The sequence below is a fragment of the Solanum stenotomum genome, chromosome 3, assembly GCF_019186545.1.
Source record: "Solanum stenotomum isolate F172 chromosome 3, ASM1918654v1, whole genome shotgun sequence".
In the NCBI taxonomy this organism is placed as follows: Eukaryota; Viridiplantae; Streptophyta; class Magnoliopsida; order Solanales; family Solanaceae; genus Solanum; species Solanum stenotomum.
Window position 1 is genome coordinate 65,407,972 of NC_064284.1, and position 15,670 is coordinate 65,423,641.

Sequence of the window (15,670 nt, forward strand, 5' to 3'; positions counted from 1 at the left end):
CAACTATCACTTTACATCTATTACTATGGCTACACTACTCGACCCCATCGCTAATTTTTTCCATCATCTTTAATCATCACTAGCTATCACTTACAATTACTATTAGTGGCATTGTCATCACCAATTGTCATTGCCACGGGCATTTACTGTGTTATTCATTAAAGATATATTATAAGATACACAACGCTTGTAAATTATTCTGCCCATCTCCATTATCAATTATCACCATCATCGATCCACTAATTATCATCAACCACTATCATATTTATTTTATTTAACCTTATTCAAACATTGTCTTCTTGATGATAAGATAAGTAGAAAAAAACAACTAATACAAGTAAATCAAGATCCTTGATCTTTGTATTGTACACATGGCTTGCGTCTAGCAATGCATTAAACAATACTAGACATTTTAATTTATTGGAGGTGAGTCATCCCCTTAATTACTCTCCCATTTATTTATTTTTTGGAAAATATTTTTAATTATAAAAAATACTTATCAAAATTAATTGATTTTGATAGCTTGATCAAACAAGTTATAAGTCAGTATTTTTATATACTAAGCCAAGATCACTTGATTTTTGTTATTCAAACAAACCAAAACAAGGCAACAAGATGGAAAAAGAGCCTCTTCTCCCTTCTTCATCACTAAACCAACACAAATCCAATTTTGAAAATCCAATTTTAATTGAACCAAAGAGAAAACTTCATAGGTCCAAATCTACCCCATCATCATCTATAACCCCATTTAATAATCTTGAAAATCATTTAGCACCAATTCCAAATCCACCCCATTTTTTGAAAAATACAACAATTCTTAAACAAGTTATATTACTTTTATTTCTTTATTTAACAATCGGTGTATCCATATGTTTTTTCTTTATGGATCAATTTAAGACCAAAAAGACTCATCCAATTGTTGATGCTCTATATTTTTGCATACTCACAATGTGTACAATTGGTTATAGTGACATAACACCAAATAGTACACTTACAAAATTATTTTCCATCTTATTTGTGCTTGTTAGTTTAGGATTTTACCATATTTTACTAACAAATTTTGTTATTTACATTCTTGATTCACGAAAAAATACTCATAAAAGGCTATTCGATACACAAAAAAGTAGTAAAGTGCTACTAGCATTGTGTATTTTTGTGGTATGTATTGGAATTGGAGTTTTTTTAATGCATTTTGTTGAGAAAATTGGATGGTTTGATTCATTTTATTTTTCATTTATGGGAGTTACTAGTGTTGGTTATGGTGCAAAGGTGTTTGAATCAATTGTTGGAAGAATTTTTGGATCAATTTGGTTAGTTGTTTCTATAATTGTTGTTATTAGAGTTTTTATATTGTTTGTTGAAGTTAGAGTTGATGAAAGGCAAAGGAAAGTGGACAAATGGGTGATGGAACAAGATATGACAGTTGATCAGTTTCATGATGGTTTTGTAAGGTAAAAGTTTTATTTTTGTTTTTCTCTTTTATGGTTTTGTATCTGGTGTTCGATACCTGTTTTAAGATTCGACTAATCTGAATTTGTATTGGAAGATCTCATTATAGAGGATATACTAGGACTAAAGGCAACTCTATGGTTAGAACTTGAAACCTGAAATCATTGATTAAGATAGGGAGTGGGTTATCCCATAAATAAGATTTTTCTGCATGAACTCAAATTAGTTGAGCCCTAAAACAAATATCGAACACTAGTGTGAGGAAAAAAGGAAGAAGCTAGTCATATTCATTTTCACATCTTTGCAAGAATTTTGCTCTATTTACTAATATTTTTGAAGTCAAATTTCGTGGTGGAAAAAACATAGGCGGATCGAATTAAATCTAGACAGATTAAAAATGATCAAGTTAATAAACATGTCCTAATCCAAATGATGCAACAAACAAAATAAATTGCATCGGATACATTAAATAATGGATTATAATTCAACTCGCTCAACAAAATTTAACCTTTCCTCCTCCATTTTATTTTGTTTTTCTGAATAATTCTTTGAAATTGACATAATTTTCAGCTTCATATCCACATTTATAAACTCCTAGTCTCAAAAATTTGTTTTGTATGTTTGTGGTGATAAAGCTTGAAATATATCCTTAATTTTCTAATAGATTCGAAGTTCTTCATAAACAGGCGGAGTAGAGAATCTTATTCTTAAAAGAGATTAGAGATGACATAGAAAAGTATTTGGCCAAGAAAATGATACGACAGTCAGAATAACTTTAATCCGAAATTGATTACACACTTATAATTTCAAGGTATAAATAATTTTATTTTTTTTCATTAATCATTATTTTCAAAGTTGTTTGTACTTTGTAGGATTTTTATAACCTAAATTTGTCTATGCATTAAGTTTTATATTCATGTGTTTCGACAGTAAATCAGATTATATGATATACAAATTGAAGGAATTGGGAAAGATCACAGAAAGAGATATATTGCTGATTAACAAACAATTTGAGAGATTTCTAATATAATATAGAAAGTTATTATTGATCAGTATGAATTGTGATGGAATAGTTGGGATTCCTTCGGCATTAATCAAGTCTCATATTTGAGTTTCTGAGAATTAAAAAGAATCATGTTGGAAGCACCTCCTTCAGAAATGGATCTTGCAATGTGTGAATCAAGATTTAATCGAACCCTAATATGAATATCAAACATTATCCAAAAAAAAATGAGTATTTTTTTTATTGAACATGAGAGAGGGTGTGGTGTACATGTATAGAAAATATGTATATAGTTTAATAAATATGTTATATAGGTTTTATGTGATATTGGTAGAATGTAATCTATCAATGTAATTTAAAATGTTATTCTGAGTCAAGTTGGAAAAATGAGATGATGGACAGATGTTGTGTTTTATGTGTATCTATTTTTTTTTAAAAAAAATTGAATTGTTTAAATATTAAAGCATCACTTGTAATTTTAAATAAAAAAAGTGAAAAATGTTGACTAATACTCAACATTACATGTGGAGTAAATGGTTTTTTTTTCTTTAGGCAGTATTTGATATCACTTATTCGATTAATCTGAATTCACGTTACGTAAAATTTGTTAAAGAATAAATCACTTTTTATTAAGAATTTTTTTATCTCAAAATTTGAACTCGAAATTTTATCGTCGAACACCCAAAAAAGAATAAAAAAATCACAAGGAATAAAATCAAAATTTGTTAGATATTTAAGAGATTGAAAATGTTAAATCCCTATAATATATGTAGCTAATAGTATTCTAAGCCAATAAATAATTCGAAAGTTTAATAACCCATAAATTAAACCCACGTTCTACCTAATCATAAGAAAAAAAATATATGACATAATTATGGTTGCGATCAAGATTATCATTTTTGCTCATCACCAATAATTTACTAATCTTAATTAGTCATTGTTAATTAAGTTGTTGGATGTGCCAACAAACTCGTGATCCTTTTTTCACTTTTTTTTATATGCACACCTAAAAAAGTTTTTTTGCTTCATTTTTACTCATAAAGCAAATGAATTATATTATGAACTAATTATGGTAACTGAAATAAATATTTAAGCAATAATAGTGTTTTCGGTCCTTAGAGTATATAAGAATATGACTTATATTTAAACTTTTTAAAAGTATAAAATTATCTTCAAATATGAAGTAATAACACAACTTTAACATAACATATGAGAAATTAAATGGTATTGGATGATTAACACTTCAAAAAAATTGTGACTATTCACAAGGACTAAAATAAAAAATTATCATTAAATGCAGGATTAAAAATATCAGTAACACAAGATTTAATTAACTGAAACGATGATTATAAGTTTTGAAGGAAATAAAAAAAGAAAAGAACTAATTATACAAATCATATCACCACAAAATAATGTGTATTTCATAGAATTTAGTCAACAACATTTCTAGTATTCTATTTAATTAGGTGAAGTTCTTTGCATAATAAACTAAAAATGAGAGCCTCACTAATTAACACCATCAAAATGGTTTTCTTTTCCCAAATTTGTTTTCCTATAAGAAAGATATAATCACAATGCACTTGGCCATAATTCAAATTCATTTGTCTCATTAGAAATTTATTCACATTCCATGTTAAAATCGAATCATATTAATTTATTACTATTAAATAATAAATTAAAATAAGTATTAATTAATCATATTTGATTAATAACAATGTATGTGAAGACATATAATATATGTTCATTGAATTTTTATAAATATCAAATACAAATACGTTCTTATTGAATTATATAACTAGTTATCACTTTATACTAATTAATGCTGATCATACAATAATTATAATTCATATGTAATTACTTTATAAGTAATATAATTATATAAATATACATTTTGAACTTCAAGTTATATATACTAATAATATATAAACTTTGCACCACCAAGAAATTTGTTGAAATGAATAAGACCTCCTACTTAAGCCAGTAAAGAAAAAAAAATCTTCATAAATAATATCTTTTTTAATAGATTTTACATAATACAAATTCAAATTAGTTAGTGCCAATAACAACACTAATAAAAAAAAAACTTTTAACATGCTATAATACTCAACATTTCTTCTTGATTATTGATCAATGCAATTTATTAAACATCATGTAAATCTTTATTTATATTATAAAAATATGTTAAGAGAACCCCTTCCAAAAATAGATATTACAATATGTAAATTTAAATTAAATTGAACCTTGATATGAATATCGGATATCGAGGGACAAGATAGGTACCAAACTTTACTAACTACCCAATATAGAGACGTCTCTTCCGAAAAACCTCACTAATAATAATTATCAATTGATGAAGCAATCCATCAAAACGACGTCGTTTTTCCAACCTTCATTGCTTCAGATCTCTTCTTCTTCACCATTTCTATAACTGCTCATTTCAAATCTTCTTCTTATATATAAATTCATCCTTCTCGTAAATATATACATATTGATGATACGTTCGATTTGTATATGAATTATATACATATATTGTTGAACAATTGAATTTTGATTCGGATTTGGTGAGGTATTGTTTCTGTTTCGTAGTTGACGATTTTTGAAAATGCCGGCGGTTTCTGGACCTGTAACGCCAGGACAGGTGAGCCTTTTGTTTTAGTTTGCTGTTGATATAATGGTTTTTGTTGAGGTATTGATGAAAAAGTGAGTTTTTTCGAGTGTTTGAAGTGTAATTGGAACATGTTATGAGTTAAAATGTGGAGAATTAGCATGAATGGGTGTGGCGTGTGGTGTAGTGATCAATGAAGTGTGTTTAGAACTATGAGGTGTGAGGTTTAAACCTAGAGGAGATAAAAAATTACAAGGTGATTTCTTTTTATTTGTTCGAGTCTAGATGGATGGAGTTACGTGGTAGGTGTTGTTGATTGGAGGTGAGAGGTATGAAATTAGTTGAGGTGTGTGAAAGCTGACATGGACACTACAGTTGTCTGGAAGAAAATGCTGAATTTTGATATTAGATCAGTGAGATTATGAGGACTAAGGTTCAAACGTAGGTGAAAGCTAGACTGGACACCGCAGCTATCCAAAAAAAAGGAATTTTGATATTAGATCTTTGAGATTATGAGGTCTAAGGTTCAAACTAAAATAGTAGGTGATTTCTTTCTATTTTTGTTCTAGCCTTAGTGGATAGAGTTACCTAGTACATGTTGTTGATGGGAGGTTGTAGGTATGGGATTAGTTGAGGGGCGTGAAAGTTGGCCTGAACACCACAATTATCAAAAGGAAAATGCAGAATTTTGACATTTCAGATCAGTGAGATAAGCTGATCTGAGCTGTGTGAAATCATATTAGATTTTGTTACGTTCTTGCTCGTGTTTATCACTGGATGACTTTGATAGTTTGTTGTGAAGAACTTACTTGATTTGAAAGTACAAGCAATTCTATACAATTGCCATATGGATTTGTTGTTTTCATCACGTTGTTCATGTTTTGATTCTTACTAGTAGAGCTTGACTTCAGAGCAGGCTAATTAGCTCCTAATCTTACAACATAGGTAGGGTTTGAAGTCTGAGTGAAAAAAACTGTGAGTTAACTGCCTAGGCTTGATTGTCAACTGCTGACGACATACGAGTTCAGCTTGTGTTATGTACATTCTCTGTGCTGGTCATTTCTTTGAAGGAAAAAGATTTTCCTCATAGACTTTGATCCAGTCTGTCATCGTTCACTAGTTGGTGCTTTTATGGGGAAGGTTGATTTTCCTTACGGATTAGTTGCTTAAAGATTAGTCCTGGACTCTCTTCCAGGGGAGCAAAGGGCATGCCAAAAATAATAAGTGGACTCTGCTAAAAATGACAAAGAGTTAACAATCATTAACAATAAGTAGACTCGGGTTCCAACTATAGGTCTCATCTTTCTCTCATATATGCAAAAGAAATTCAAACTGAGTTAATTGGGAGAATGTAATGCTGGAGGTTTCTTTACAAGGAATGGAGTTGTCTTGCAAGATCACTCTTTAGAAATGACTCCTCATCAACTTGAGCAACTTTTGGATCTTCAAAAATTGTTGGAGGTCTCAAGTTCAAAACACCTTGCCAGCGAAAGGAAGGGGTTTGCCTTCTGGGTTGAGCTAATCGCATCGGGCTTGCCTAGTGCGGGTTTCCTTTGTCATAAAAAATTTTTTGCTTTTTTTTTTAATTTTCAGGTTAATAATGTAGGTTTTTATTCACTTTGGTACTTGAAAACTCTCAGGTTTATCTATCTGTGTGATTTTAAGGGAAATTTGGGCGAGTAACTCACATAGGTAGTGAATAGATATGTTTGAGGTATGTGTGAATTGATCATGTTGTGCAGGATTATACAATTGTTGGCTAGATATAAGCCTTTTAACAACTTTCCTCTGCTAGGAAAAGCGTTTAGCACTCCTTAAATGAATTCTTGACATCGCATAGAATAAAAGTTGAAGTAGGTGCTTGATGTCTGATTTATGACAATGTATACTGTTTTACTTTATGGCAGACACAGTTACAATTATATAGCGATACTGAATCTCAGATCTCTCATTTGTGACATCCAATAAGATCATATCTCATTTGCAAATTTTCAGAGTGCTCTTTTCCTTACATTTCCTTTTGGGTTAATTTGCCTTGTGTTGGATTAAGGTTCGGGTGTTAGAAAGAAGGTGCTATCTGCATATTGTGGAATTTGGTCATTCTGGATTTTTCTTTCACAGTTTGTTTGGACTAGCATGTACCTGCATTTGAAGGTTTCAATGCACCTGTACTGCTGCTGCAATGTGGAACATCTTGTTTTGCTTTATTTGTTTTGCTCTTGAGGAAATCTTGCGTAGATATCTACTGAGGCCTACCCTTGTCATGTCTCAGGTGTCATTTTTGCTGGGATATATACCTGTCCTCATCGCATGGATATATGCTGAGTGGTTGGAGTACAAGAAGTGGTTGTTCCCCTTTAAAGTGTAAGTTAATCCATCCATTCGCCATCCAAAAGAAAAAGGAAAAAACTGAAAACTCATATATCCTCATGTTGCAGCTAGATTTTCTGAGACATGCTAAGTGCAATAAAATTGTTGAAAGATCTTATCATATTATGAATCAAAAATAGGCTGCCATTCTTTTGATATGCTTAATAGGAGGAAACACAATGATTGAAGATCAAACTTTTAAAAATATTTTTTTAAGTAATTGGTCTATTTCTATGCCTGAGTCTACTATGGAAAAGACAGTTGTAGCATTTGTACGCTTCCTTTAAGTCGCTTGCCAAATCCTATCTAATGGCTTTATTTAAAAAAACCAGAATTGGATTTAATGTGTGAGCAATTTTCTCGTCTAGATAACGCAAACAAATGTTATGTTATACATTTGCTACAAAATGTTGGTGGATAATATAGAGTCAACAATGTTGAAAATAGTGTGTGTGGAATATGAATGCTATGTTATATCATTTTTAATTAGATATTTCATTAATGCTTGGGTCAAACTCGTCCATACACAAGTACAACAACAACACACCCAGTGTAATCCCACAAGTGGGGTCTGGGGAGGGTGGTGTGCGCGCAAATCTTGCCCCTACCTTGTGGAGGTAGTGAGGCTGTTTCTAATAGACCCTCGATTCCAGTTTGTATACAAGTAATATACCAAAAAAATAGAAAAACTGACTGTCTGTGTAATTATCGCTACTACTGTTCTTGTTATTATGTTAAAAAGAGTGAACTTCTTGAAATTGAAGCATCTATCTTATGCCTGTGCAAAATTGAATTTTTAATTAAGGGCAAAAAGTTTCTTTGGGGATCTTGATTTTAAGCACTGTAAAGATTGTTTTGTGTAGGCGATAATTTATCCAGGGATATTGCTTAATCTGCTTTGAAGTGTTTTATTTATGTGGTTGAATTTTTCATGCCAGCAGTCATTCAGATAATAATCTGGATGAACTTGAGATCTCAACAACCAAGGAAGAAGATCGAGCTGTCTTACTGGAAGGAGGTCTGTCAAAATCTGCATCTGTGAAGTTGTCAAGTTCATCGGTAAAAACAAACATAATTAGGTCAGTGTGCTACATTCAATTTGCTGAACATTCTACTTTCTAAGTTCATGAATCTTTCCTTAGCATTTTCCACATATTTGTAGGTTTTTAACAATGGAGGATGCATTTTTGCTAGAAAATCGAGCAACTCTAAGAGCAATGTGAGTCACTTGGATATTTTGAATATGGCGCATATAGTTTCTCATCTAATTTTAAAATCCTTCTTATGATCTCATACAGATCTGAATTTGGGGGAATCCTGTTTTATTATTATCTCTGTGACCGTACAAATCTCTTTGCAGATTCTACTAAGGTGTGTGATCTTCTCTTCCTGTAACAATGTTTAAAGATTTGATTTGCTAAGGTCGTGCTGTGTGATATCTGTTTCTAATTGTAAGTCTGTTTGCATCATAACAACTATTGGATCACCTTATGGAATAAGCACATACAAGCACTTTGAGGTGCAATCGAATAACCAGGGCTTTACATATTCATATGAAGTATATGCTAAGCCAGTTCAGACAAAATGACTTGTTACTTCAGATTCTTCTGTGTGCATCATGAACTCCTGAACCTTGTTGTCTTGATTGAACTGTTGGAATTGCATCTTCTATAACATAATTTTATCGTGTTGTCTTCTAAGTTTAGGTCATGTATAACAAACTTTGCTGTAAAGTATTGGTACAATACACTAGCATATGATAAGCATGCTTGTGTCTAAACCTTATTCCTTTTCATAGGATTGGATTATCTGATTCTCAAAGTTGATGATTGTTCTTGTGGCGAACTGTAATTGTCTTACTAAATTTTTCCATGTTTAAATTCTTTACAAGCAAGTAATCATTTTCATTATGGATAATTTATTTTCAATGTCTATACCTTCTGTTACCCCCTTCCCCGTAATTATGTGGGTATGGAAGGGCAAATATGAACTGTGATAGTGGACTAGTTCTATTGGACTTGATCTTCGAATATCTCTGTGTTGCTGCAACTTTTGTTTGTATGTGAAACACATTGCTGAGACCTCTAAGATTTTTTTTTATCATCCATGAGATGACCAGCACTCTGTAACAGGTTTTTGCGTGATGTTTTCTTTGAACAGAGCTACAATCGTGATCTCTTCATCTTTCTGTATATTCTTCTGATCATAGTTTCGGCAATGACTTCTCTCAAGAAACATAATGACAAATCAGCATTTTCTGGCAAATCAATACTTTATCTTAACCGCCATCAGACAGAGGAGTGGAAGGGATGGATGCAGGCAAGTTTTTGTGTCATATTTCCCTTCACTTATTCATGCTTCATTTTAGAATAACATAAATCTGGTTTACATGGATTCTTTTCGCAATACTTTCTTTATGGTGTTTTTTTCTCCAGTTATCTTGTGCACTAATATAGCTGCATGTTTATTTTACTACCTCCCAGTAATTTGTGTTAATATGTTGTGTGAATGATGCAACTTCTTTTGCGATGTGTAATATTCATTTGTTGATGTAGCTCAAAACTGCACCTCCTGAACAGAGGAAATATCTCAAAATCTCATTTAAACACTATTACTCCCTGTAGAGATTTATTTGTGCTCTTTCTATATTGACTCACTCTATCTTTTTTCTGTAACAGGTTCTCTTTTTGATTTATCATTATTTTGCTGCAACAGAGATATACAATGCAATTAGGATTTTCATTGCTGCGTATGTATGGATGACTGGTTTTGGGAACTTCTCCTATTATTACATAAGAAAGGATTTTAGTCTAGCTCGGTTTGCTCAGGTAACATTAGGTTTTGGTTGTACTTAATCACTGTTTTATGTAGGAAAACTTCAGTTTTGAGTTGAATCTCACATATCCATTTTCTCTGTGAACTGTTAATAGTGAACATTTTGTCGTTTATGCAGATGATGTGGAGGCTGAATTTTTTTGTAATATTTTGTTGTATTGTTCTCAACAATGACTACATGCTGTATTACATCTGCCCGATGCACACACTTTTTACCCTGATGGTTTATGGGGCCCTTGGCATTGGTCACAAATTCAACGAGATAAAATCAGTGATGGCTTTGAAGTTTCTTTTGTGCTTTGTTGTGGTTATCTTGGTTTGGGAGATTCCTGGGGTGTTCGAATTTCTTTGGGGTCCTTTCGCCTTTATGTTAGGTTAGTTACTCTGTATTCTCATACATTTTGTTTCTGTCCACAATCACTATAAATTCTTAAATACTCTGCGTGCTGGAAAACTGTTGGCTTTAGTCTCAAAGTCAGTTCAACTATGTTTATATGAACATTCCTCTCTACTCTTAAGGAAATATTATACTGGCTTTGAGTTTTTGGCATCAGAATTTTTTAAACTATGTCTTTGTGATAAATAATTTGGAAGTAGATATAACAAAAAAATGGAAGTAGATATGGTTTGAGATTCTTGTGGCATAAGATTGTTGTCTTGATGGGATCCATCACTATGTGGAACTAAATGTTGACTAGTGTCATGATCAAAGGTGCTTATTTTAGGTTCAGGTATTGTTTTTGTAATAGAGTATCTTGGTATCCTATTGAGGTAGCATGAATTGTGAAGTACTTTTTCAAAAAGATATCCTGGATTTTGTTTTTTGTAAAGTACTTATTCAAAAAGATATCCTGGATTTTGTTTTTTAATTTATAGATGCTGCTTAAGCACTGTCATCTGATGCTTGTTTTCTTCTTTTCACAATTGTAGGCTATACTGATCCAGCCAAGCCGGATCTCCCTCGACTGCATGAATGGCATTTTAGATCTGGGCTTGACCGCTATATATGGATTATTGGCATGATATATGCCTATTTTCACCCAAATGTAATTCAAAAGAGCTTTGCGTTTTTGTTCTTTGTCCCACTTTTCTTTCACTCTTCCATAGGACTGAAGCTTGCAGTATCTTGTCCTTTTAGGTTGAGAAGTGGATGGAGAAACTGGAGGAGTCTGAATCGAAGCGGAGACGGACAATTAAGTCATCCATCTGTGCAGTAACTTTAATTGTGAGTTGCATTTAAGTTCATCAGATCAGTTAAATCAGGTGTTGCAAATTATCTTCTTAGTTTATGAAGTTTGTCATTTGGGACATTGTATTCCTCAGATCGGGTACTTGTGGTTTGAATACATATACAAGCTGGACAAGACAGCTTACAACAAACTCCACCCCTACACATCATGGATTCCTATTACGTATGTATTTAACATTTCTAATTCTCTTTATCTGTTGATTTTACACGAAACTTATACTAATGTAAATTACTGCTGTTTGTTTGATTTAGTGAAGAACTAACAGTCGAAAAGCTCCCTGCTTTCCTATAATGTACTCAACCGAAGTTTGTTTCCTGATTTCTTGTATTGCTTTTCTCATTTGCTTTCTTTGCCTCACAGTGTATACATATGCTTGCGTAATTTGACTCAGGAGCTGCGGAATTTCTCTCTGACACTCTTTGCGTAAGTTTGTAAACCACTAGGCAGCGCCTTATAAATTATAATCACCGGACATCATGCTTCCCTTTCCTGTCTTTTGTCTTTACCCCATCATGTCTTCCCTTTTTTGCTTTTGTGGCTTTTAAATCGTCCTTCACTTAGTTTTGATACTAACGGTTAAGCTCTACAGAATTAAAGATCTTTATTTGTTCTTTTAAATAAGTTGAATCTACTTTGATTTCTCCTTGTTTAACTGTGGTCTGTTACTGTAGGTGGCTTGGGAAAATTACCTTAGAAACCTACATCTCCCAGTTCCACATCTGGCTGAGGTATGTTCATTTCAATTTTCTTCTTAAGATTGACAATTACTCCCTCGGTTCAATCTTGACCTGTTGATATGCCATCATAGCAGTGAGCTCCTGCTATCCACACGGTTCAAGGCAAGGCTGGACCACATTTGGTTTATTTTATGCAACCTTACCTTGCATTTTTGCAAGAGGTTGTTTCACCAGCTTTTAACCCATAACCTCCTGGCAAATGGCGACAACTCTTATGGTTACGGCATCATGTACAAATGATATTTAAATTAACATGATAACATCTCCGAACCGTGAAAGTTTTTAGATTTGATTGGAACTTGTATCTACTGTTCCGTTCAATTTTGGCATCTGTGAGTGAAAGGTGTGAAAAAATCCTTGATCTCTTCATCTGTCAGTAATTTGATACTGATCTAAAATTTCGAACTAATTTGTTGTTTAGCATCCATCCGTCCATCCAACGGCAACCTACTTTTCTCCATTCTCTCAATTGTTAGTGTATTATTCATGGACGATAACAACATGCTACGAGAACTTTTTCTTTTTTTAACTTACATGCTACGAGGACTTATTACTTTCTGCCTTTTATGTGTAGATCAAATATGCCGAATGGACAGCCTAAATGGCTCCTTTCATTTATCCCGGGGTATCCTATGCTTAATTTCATGCTGACTACAGCAATTTATGTTCTGGTAAGCATATATACTCTTTTCAATTTTGAGCTTAAACCATTTTTTTTTCCTCCTGGGTTCTATCTAAACATTGCTTGCTTATTGCAGCTCTCATGCAGGCTTTTTGAACTAACCAACACACTCAAATCTGTTTTCGTACCCACAAGAGACAATCAGAAACTGCTCCACAACTTTATTGCTGGTGTCGCAATTTCTGTGTGTTTATACAGCATTTCCTTTATTCTTATACAAATCCCTCATTAATGAGTAAGTTTGTCATCCCATTTGCCTATCTTCTTTGCACAACATCCTAAAATTCAGAAAAACTACTAATCTTGAAGCACACATACTAACTTTGCGCGTTAATTTTTTTTTTTGTTTGTAGAACCATTTATCTGGACTGCTTCATTTTGGCAATATAGCAAAAGGCCCAGATGACACGGTAATAGAGAATGCTAGAAAGTTAAAGGATCAATGTGGAACTGAAGTGCTAATAGAGTTCAATTCTTTGATGGGGGATACAGATCATGATGCCCAGCCCAGCCACAGGTTGTGTAAGTATGTTTTTCCAACAGTTTTGTGTAGTGTCACTTGCATTTATCAAGTTATGATAGTCGAAAACAAAGAATTTCCCAGTTTTTGGCTATTCAAAGTTTGGTGAAAAAGCAATGGAAGGAAATCATGGTGTATAGTGTCATCGATCACCACGTGTATTCGTTCCTTTTCTTTTTCGTTTTTCCTTTTGATGATCAGTATATTTTTTTTCTTCATGTAAATGAACATGAGAAAATCTGGGAATGTAGTTGTTTCTTCATTCAACAGACTTGATTTATTAATTGGAATGCAAATCTTGATCTTCAGTCTGAATTTGGTTTTGAACTTTGAACTCTCATGATAGGTAGTGTCATTCTTCTCGTCAGCCGCTTCTCGTATTTCAATTATCATATTCTTTTGTTGTAACTCTTCAGAATATTTTATCAACGAAAATTTGAGGTCAAATGGAGTCAGTCAGTCATATTGTAAAAAAACATAAATAATCTTTGATTTCTTGATACTTGACCCTGAAACTCCTAAAAAAGTGATGTTGATCCTATAAAAGGGAATTGGTATCGTTCAGTAGGTTGTGACGAATGAATCCATAAAATTTGGGTTCAAATGGAGTCGTTCAGTAATATATCAAATAATTCATGAATTAATACACATGAAGATTTGAAATAATCTTGATTTTTTTTTTTATTTTGTGACTTTGGAAACTCAAAAGAACGTGACGTCAATTCTTGAGAAACAATGAGATATCACACTAGGATTTTCGCATGGATGTACAAAATTTGGGGTCAAGAGGAGTTGGTCAGTCATATTCCAAAAAAGTCATGAACTATTATACACAAAAATCCGAGATAATCTTGAATTTCTGTGTCGTCACCAAGAAACTCCAAACAAGTGATGTTAGCCAGTAGAGACAATGTACTCATTGTCGTATAATAAGTTGGTATGCATAGTCTCTTTTTTCATAATTACTATATCACGAAATAGGTATTCAAGATTTTAAGCGTTTTACGAAAATTAGTCAACCGACTCTTGCCCCTAACTTGGCCAGGTCAGGCCTCAAAGGCCTAGTTAGCAGTACTCGAAGCAATTTTATTATTGACATCTCAATTTTAACATTTTTGGTGAATGAAATAAGAATGTCATATTTTAAGTATTTTTCGTGTATGTTTTATAGTCTTATTCTTACCTTATAAGATAGAGACTATTCGAATAGACTATCTAATCAAGTGATACATATAAAAAACAATTTGTTGGTGGAAAGATAGAACAATATCAAGATAACATATTTTAATCTAAAGTGCTATTTTCTGTTGATAGAAAAACATGTTCTAGTGTTTCTTATTAAAAATTAAAATAATAAACATACATGTACTATTGTTTGAGATAAACTCTCTGATACCTAATCATTTAAATACAACTAATATGACAACACTCACTTTCATGAATAATTTATGAGTTTTTTAGAGGTGGATTTTGATTTTAAATTTTATGAATTTTATAATGATTTTAAGTATTTAGTAATTTTCTCAATATATACGAATAAAGACGAAATTATTTGATAGCTTTGATACAAATCCTTAAACCTTATTCCTGAGAAGTAACTTCAAAATGCAGGGTGAAATAATTGTGATTATTAAATCAAAGTCTTGAATTTGAGTTTTAAAATATAAGAAACATTCGAGGAAAACATTTTACTCCTAGAGAACCTAGTAAATATAATCTTAATTAGTCAGATCAATAAATTTTAATATATAAAATAATAAAAAGGAAAAGAAAAATTAACAGTGAGGAAACAAGAAAGAGGCAAAAGTTTAAAATTAAATTCAAATTAAAAATTTCAAATTATGACAAATAATATTTACTAAAAATTAGTATTTTATATCAAAATATTTTTTCATACTCAAAGTTTAAAAATAGCATTAACTCATAGAAAATAAGCAAGAGGCAAAAGTGGATAAGTAAGAAGAGCATGTATTAAAAATAAGAGTTCTTTGGAACCTAAGTCTCCCAATAATTTGGTTCAATTATTAACACAAAAATATTTTTTTTTCTATTGAATTTAATGTCAATAAGTATACTAGCTATTGGGGAGGCACTAAGCAAGACTCATTATAAAACTCTTTTTAAAACAATATGATTTGGTCAAAATCAAAATCTTATTATTTTATCATTGATTAAGTCAACTATTAAGGCTAAAATGTATAGTAATTAACTATCGTTTA

General features: G+C 31.9%; 2 protein-coding genes across 3 annotated transcripts; both read left to right on the top strand.

Annotated features, from left to right (window-relative positions):
* The first annotated feature begins 615 nt into the window (after nt 1-615).
* LOC125859195 (two-pore potassium channel 3-like) lies at nt 616-2,479 on the top strand. Its single transcript, XM_049538900.1, has 2 exons — nt 616-1,451; nt 2,380-2,479. The coding sequence occupies exons 1-2, from the start codon at nt 616-618 to the stop codon at nt 2,477-2,479; spliced, it is 936 nt and encodes a 311-aa protein (XP_049394857.1).
* A 2,315-nt stretch (nt 2,480-4,794) lies between these two features.
* LOC125858121 (protein REDUCED WALL ACETYLATION 4-like) lies at nt 4,795-13,766 on the top strand. Of its 2 annotated transcripts, none has more exons than XM_049537805.1 (16): nt 4,795-5,090; nt 7,330-7,421; nt 8,366-8,506; nt 8,590-8,646; nt 8,726-8,798; nt 9,588-9,746; nt 10,106-10,255; nt 10,381-10,636; nt 11,193-11,308; nt 11,401-11,487; nt 11,586-11,674; nt 11,873-11,935; nt 12,184-12,240; nt 12,824-12,920; nt 13,008-13,166; nt 13,285-13,766. In XM_049537805.1, exons 1-15 carry the CDS (start codon nt 5,055-5,057, stop codon nt 13,161-13,163), a joined length of 1,629 nt encoding a protein of 542 aa, XP_049393762.1. In that variant the 5' UTR covers nt 4,795-5,054; the 3' UTR covers nt 13,164-13,166; nt 13,285-13,766. The 2 variants fall into 2 exon arrangements, with proteins under 2 accessions (XP_049393762.1, XP_049393763.1); XM_049537806.1 differs by having other exon boundaries at nt 4,796-5,090; nt 8,369-8,506.
* The last annotated feature ends 1,904 nt before the right edge of the window (nt 13,767-15,670 follow it).

Bases quoted from the DNA above. Each gene is read 5' to 3' on its own strand.
- LOC125859195 (XM_049538900.1), top strand. From the start codon at position 616: ATGGAAAAAGAGCCTCTTCTCCCTTCTTCATCACTAAACCAACACAAA. The intron at 1,452-2,379 runs GTAAAAGTTTTA...GTGTTTCGACAG, and splicing joins TTTCATGATGGTTTTGTAAG to TAAATCAGATTATATGATAT.
- LOC125858121 (XM_049537805.1), top strand. From the start codon at position 5,055: ATGCCGGCGGTTTCTGGACCTGTAACGCCAGGACAG. The intron at 8,507-8,589 runs GTCAGTGTGCTA...ACATATTTGTAG, and splicing joins GTAAAAACAAACATAATTAG to GTTTTTAACAATGGAGGATG. The intron at 10,637-11,192 runs GTTAGTTACTCT...TCACAATTGTAG, and splicing joins TCCTTTCGCCTTTATGTTAG to GCTATACTGATCCAGCCAAG.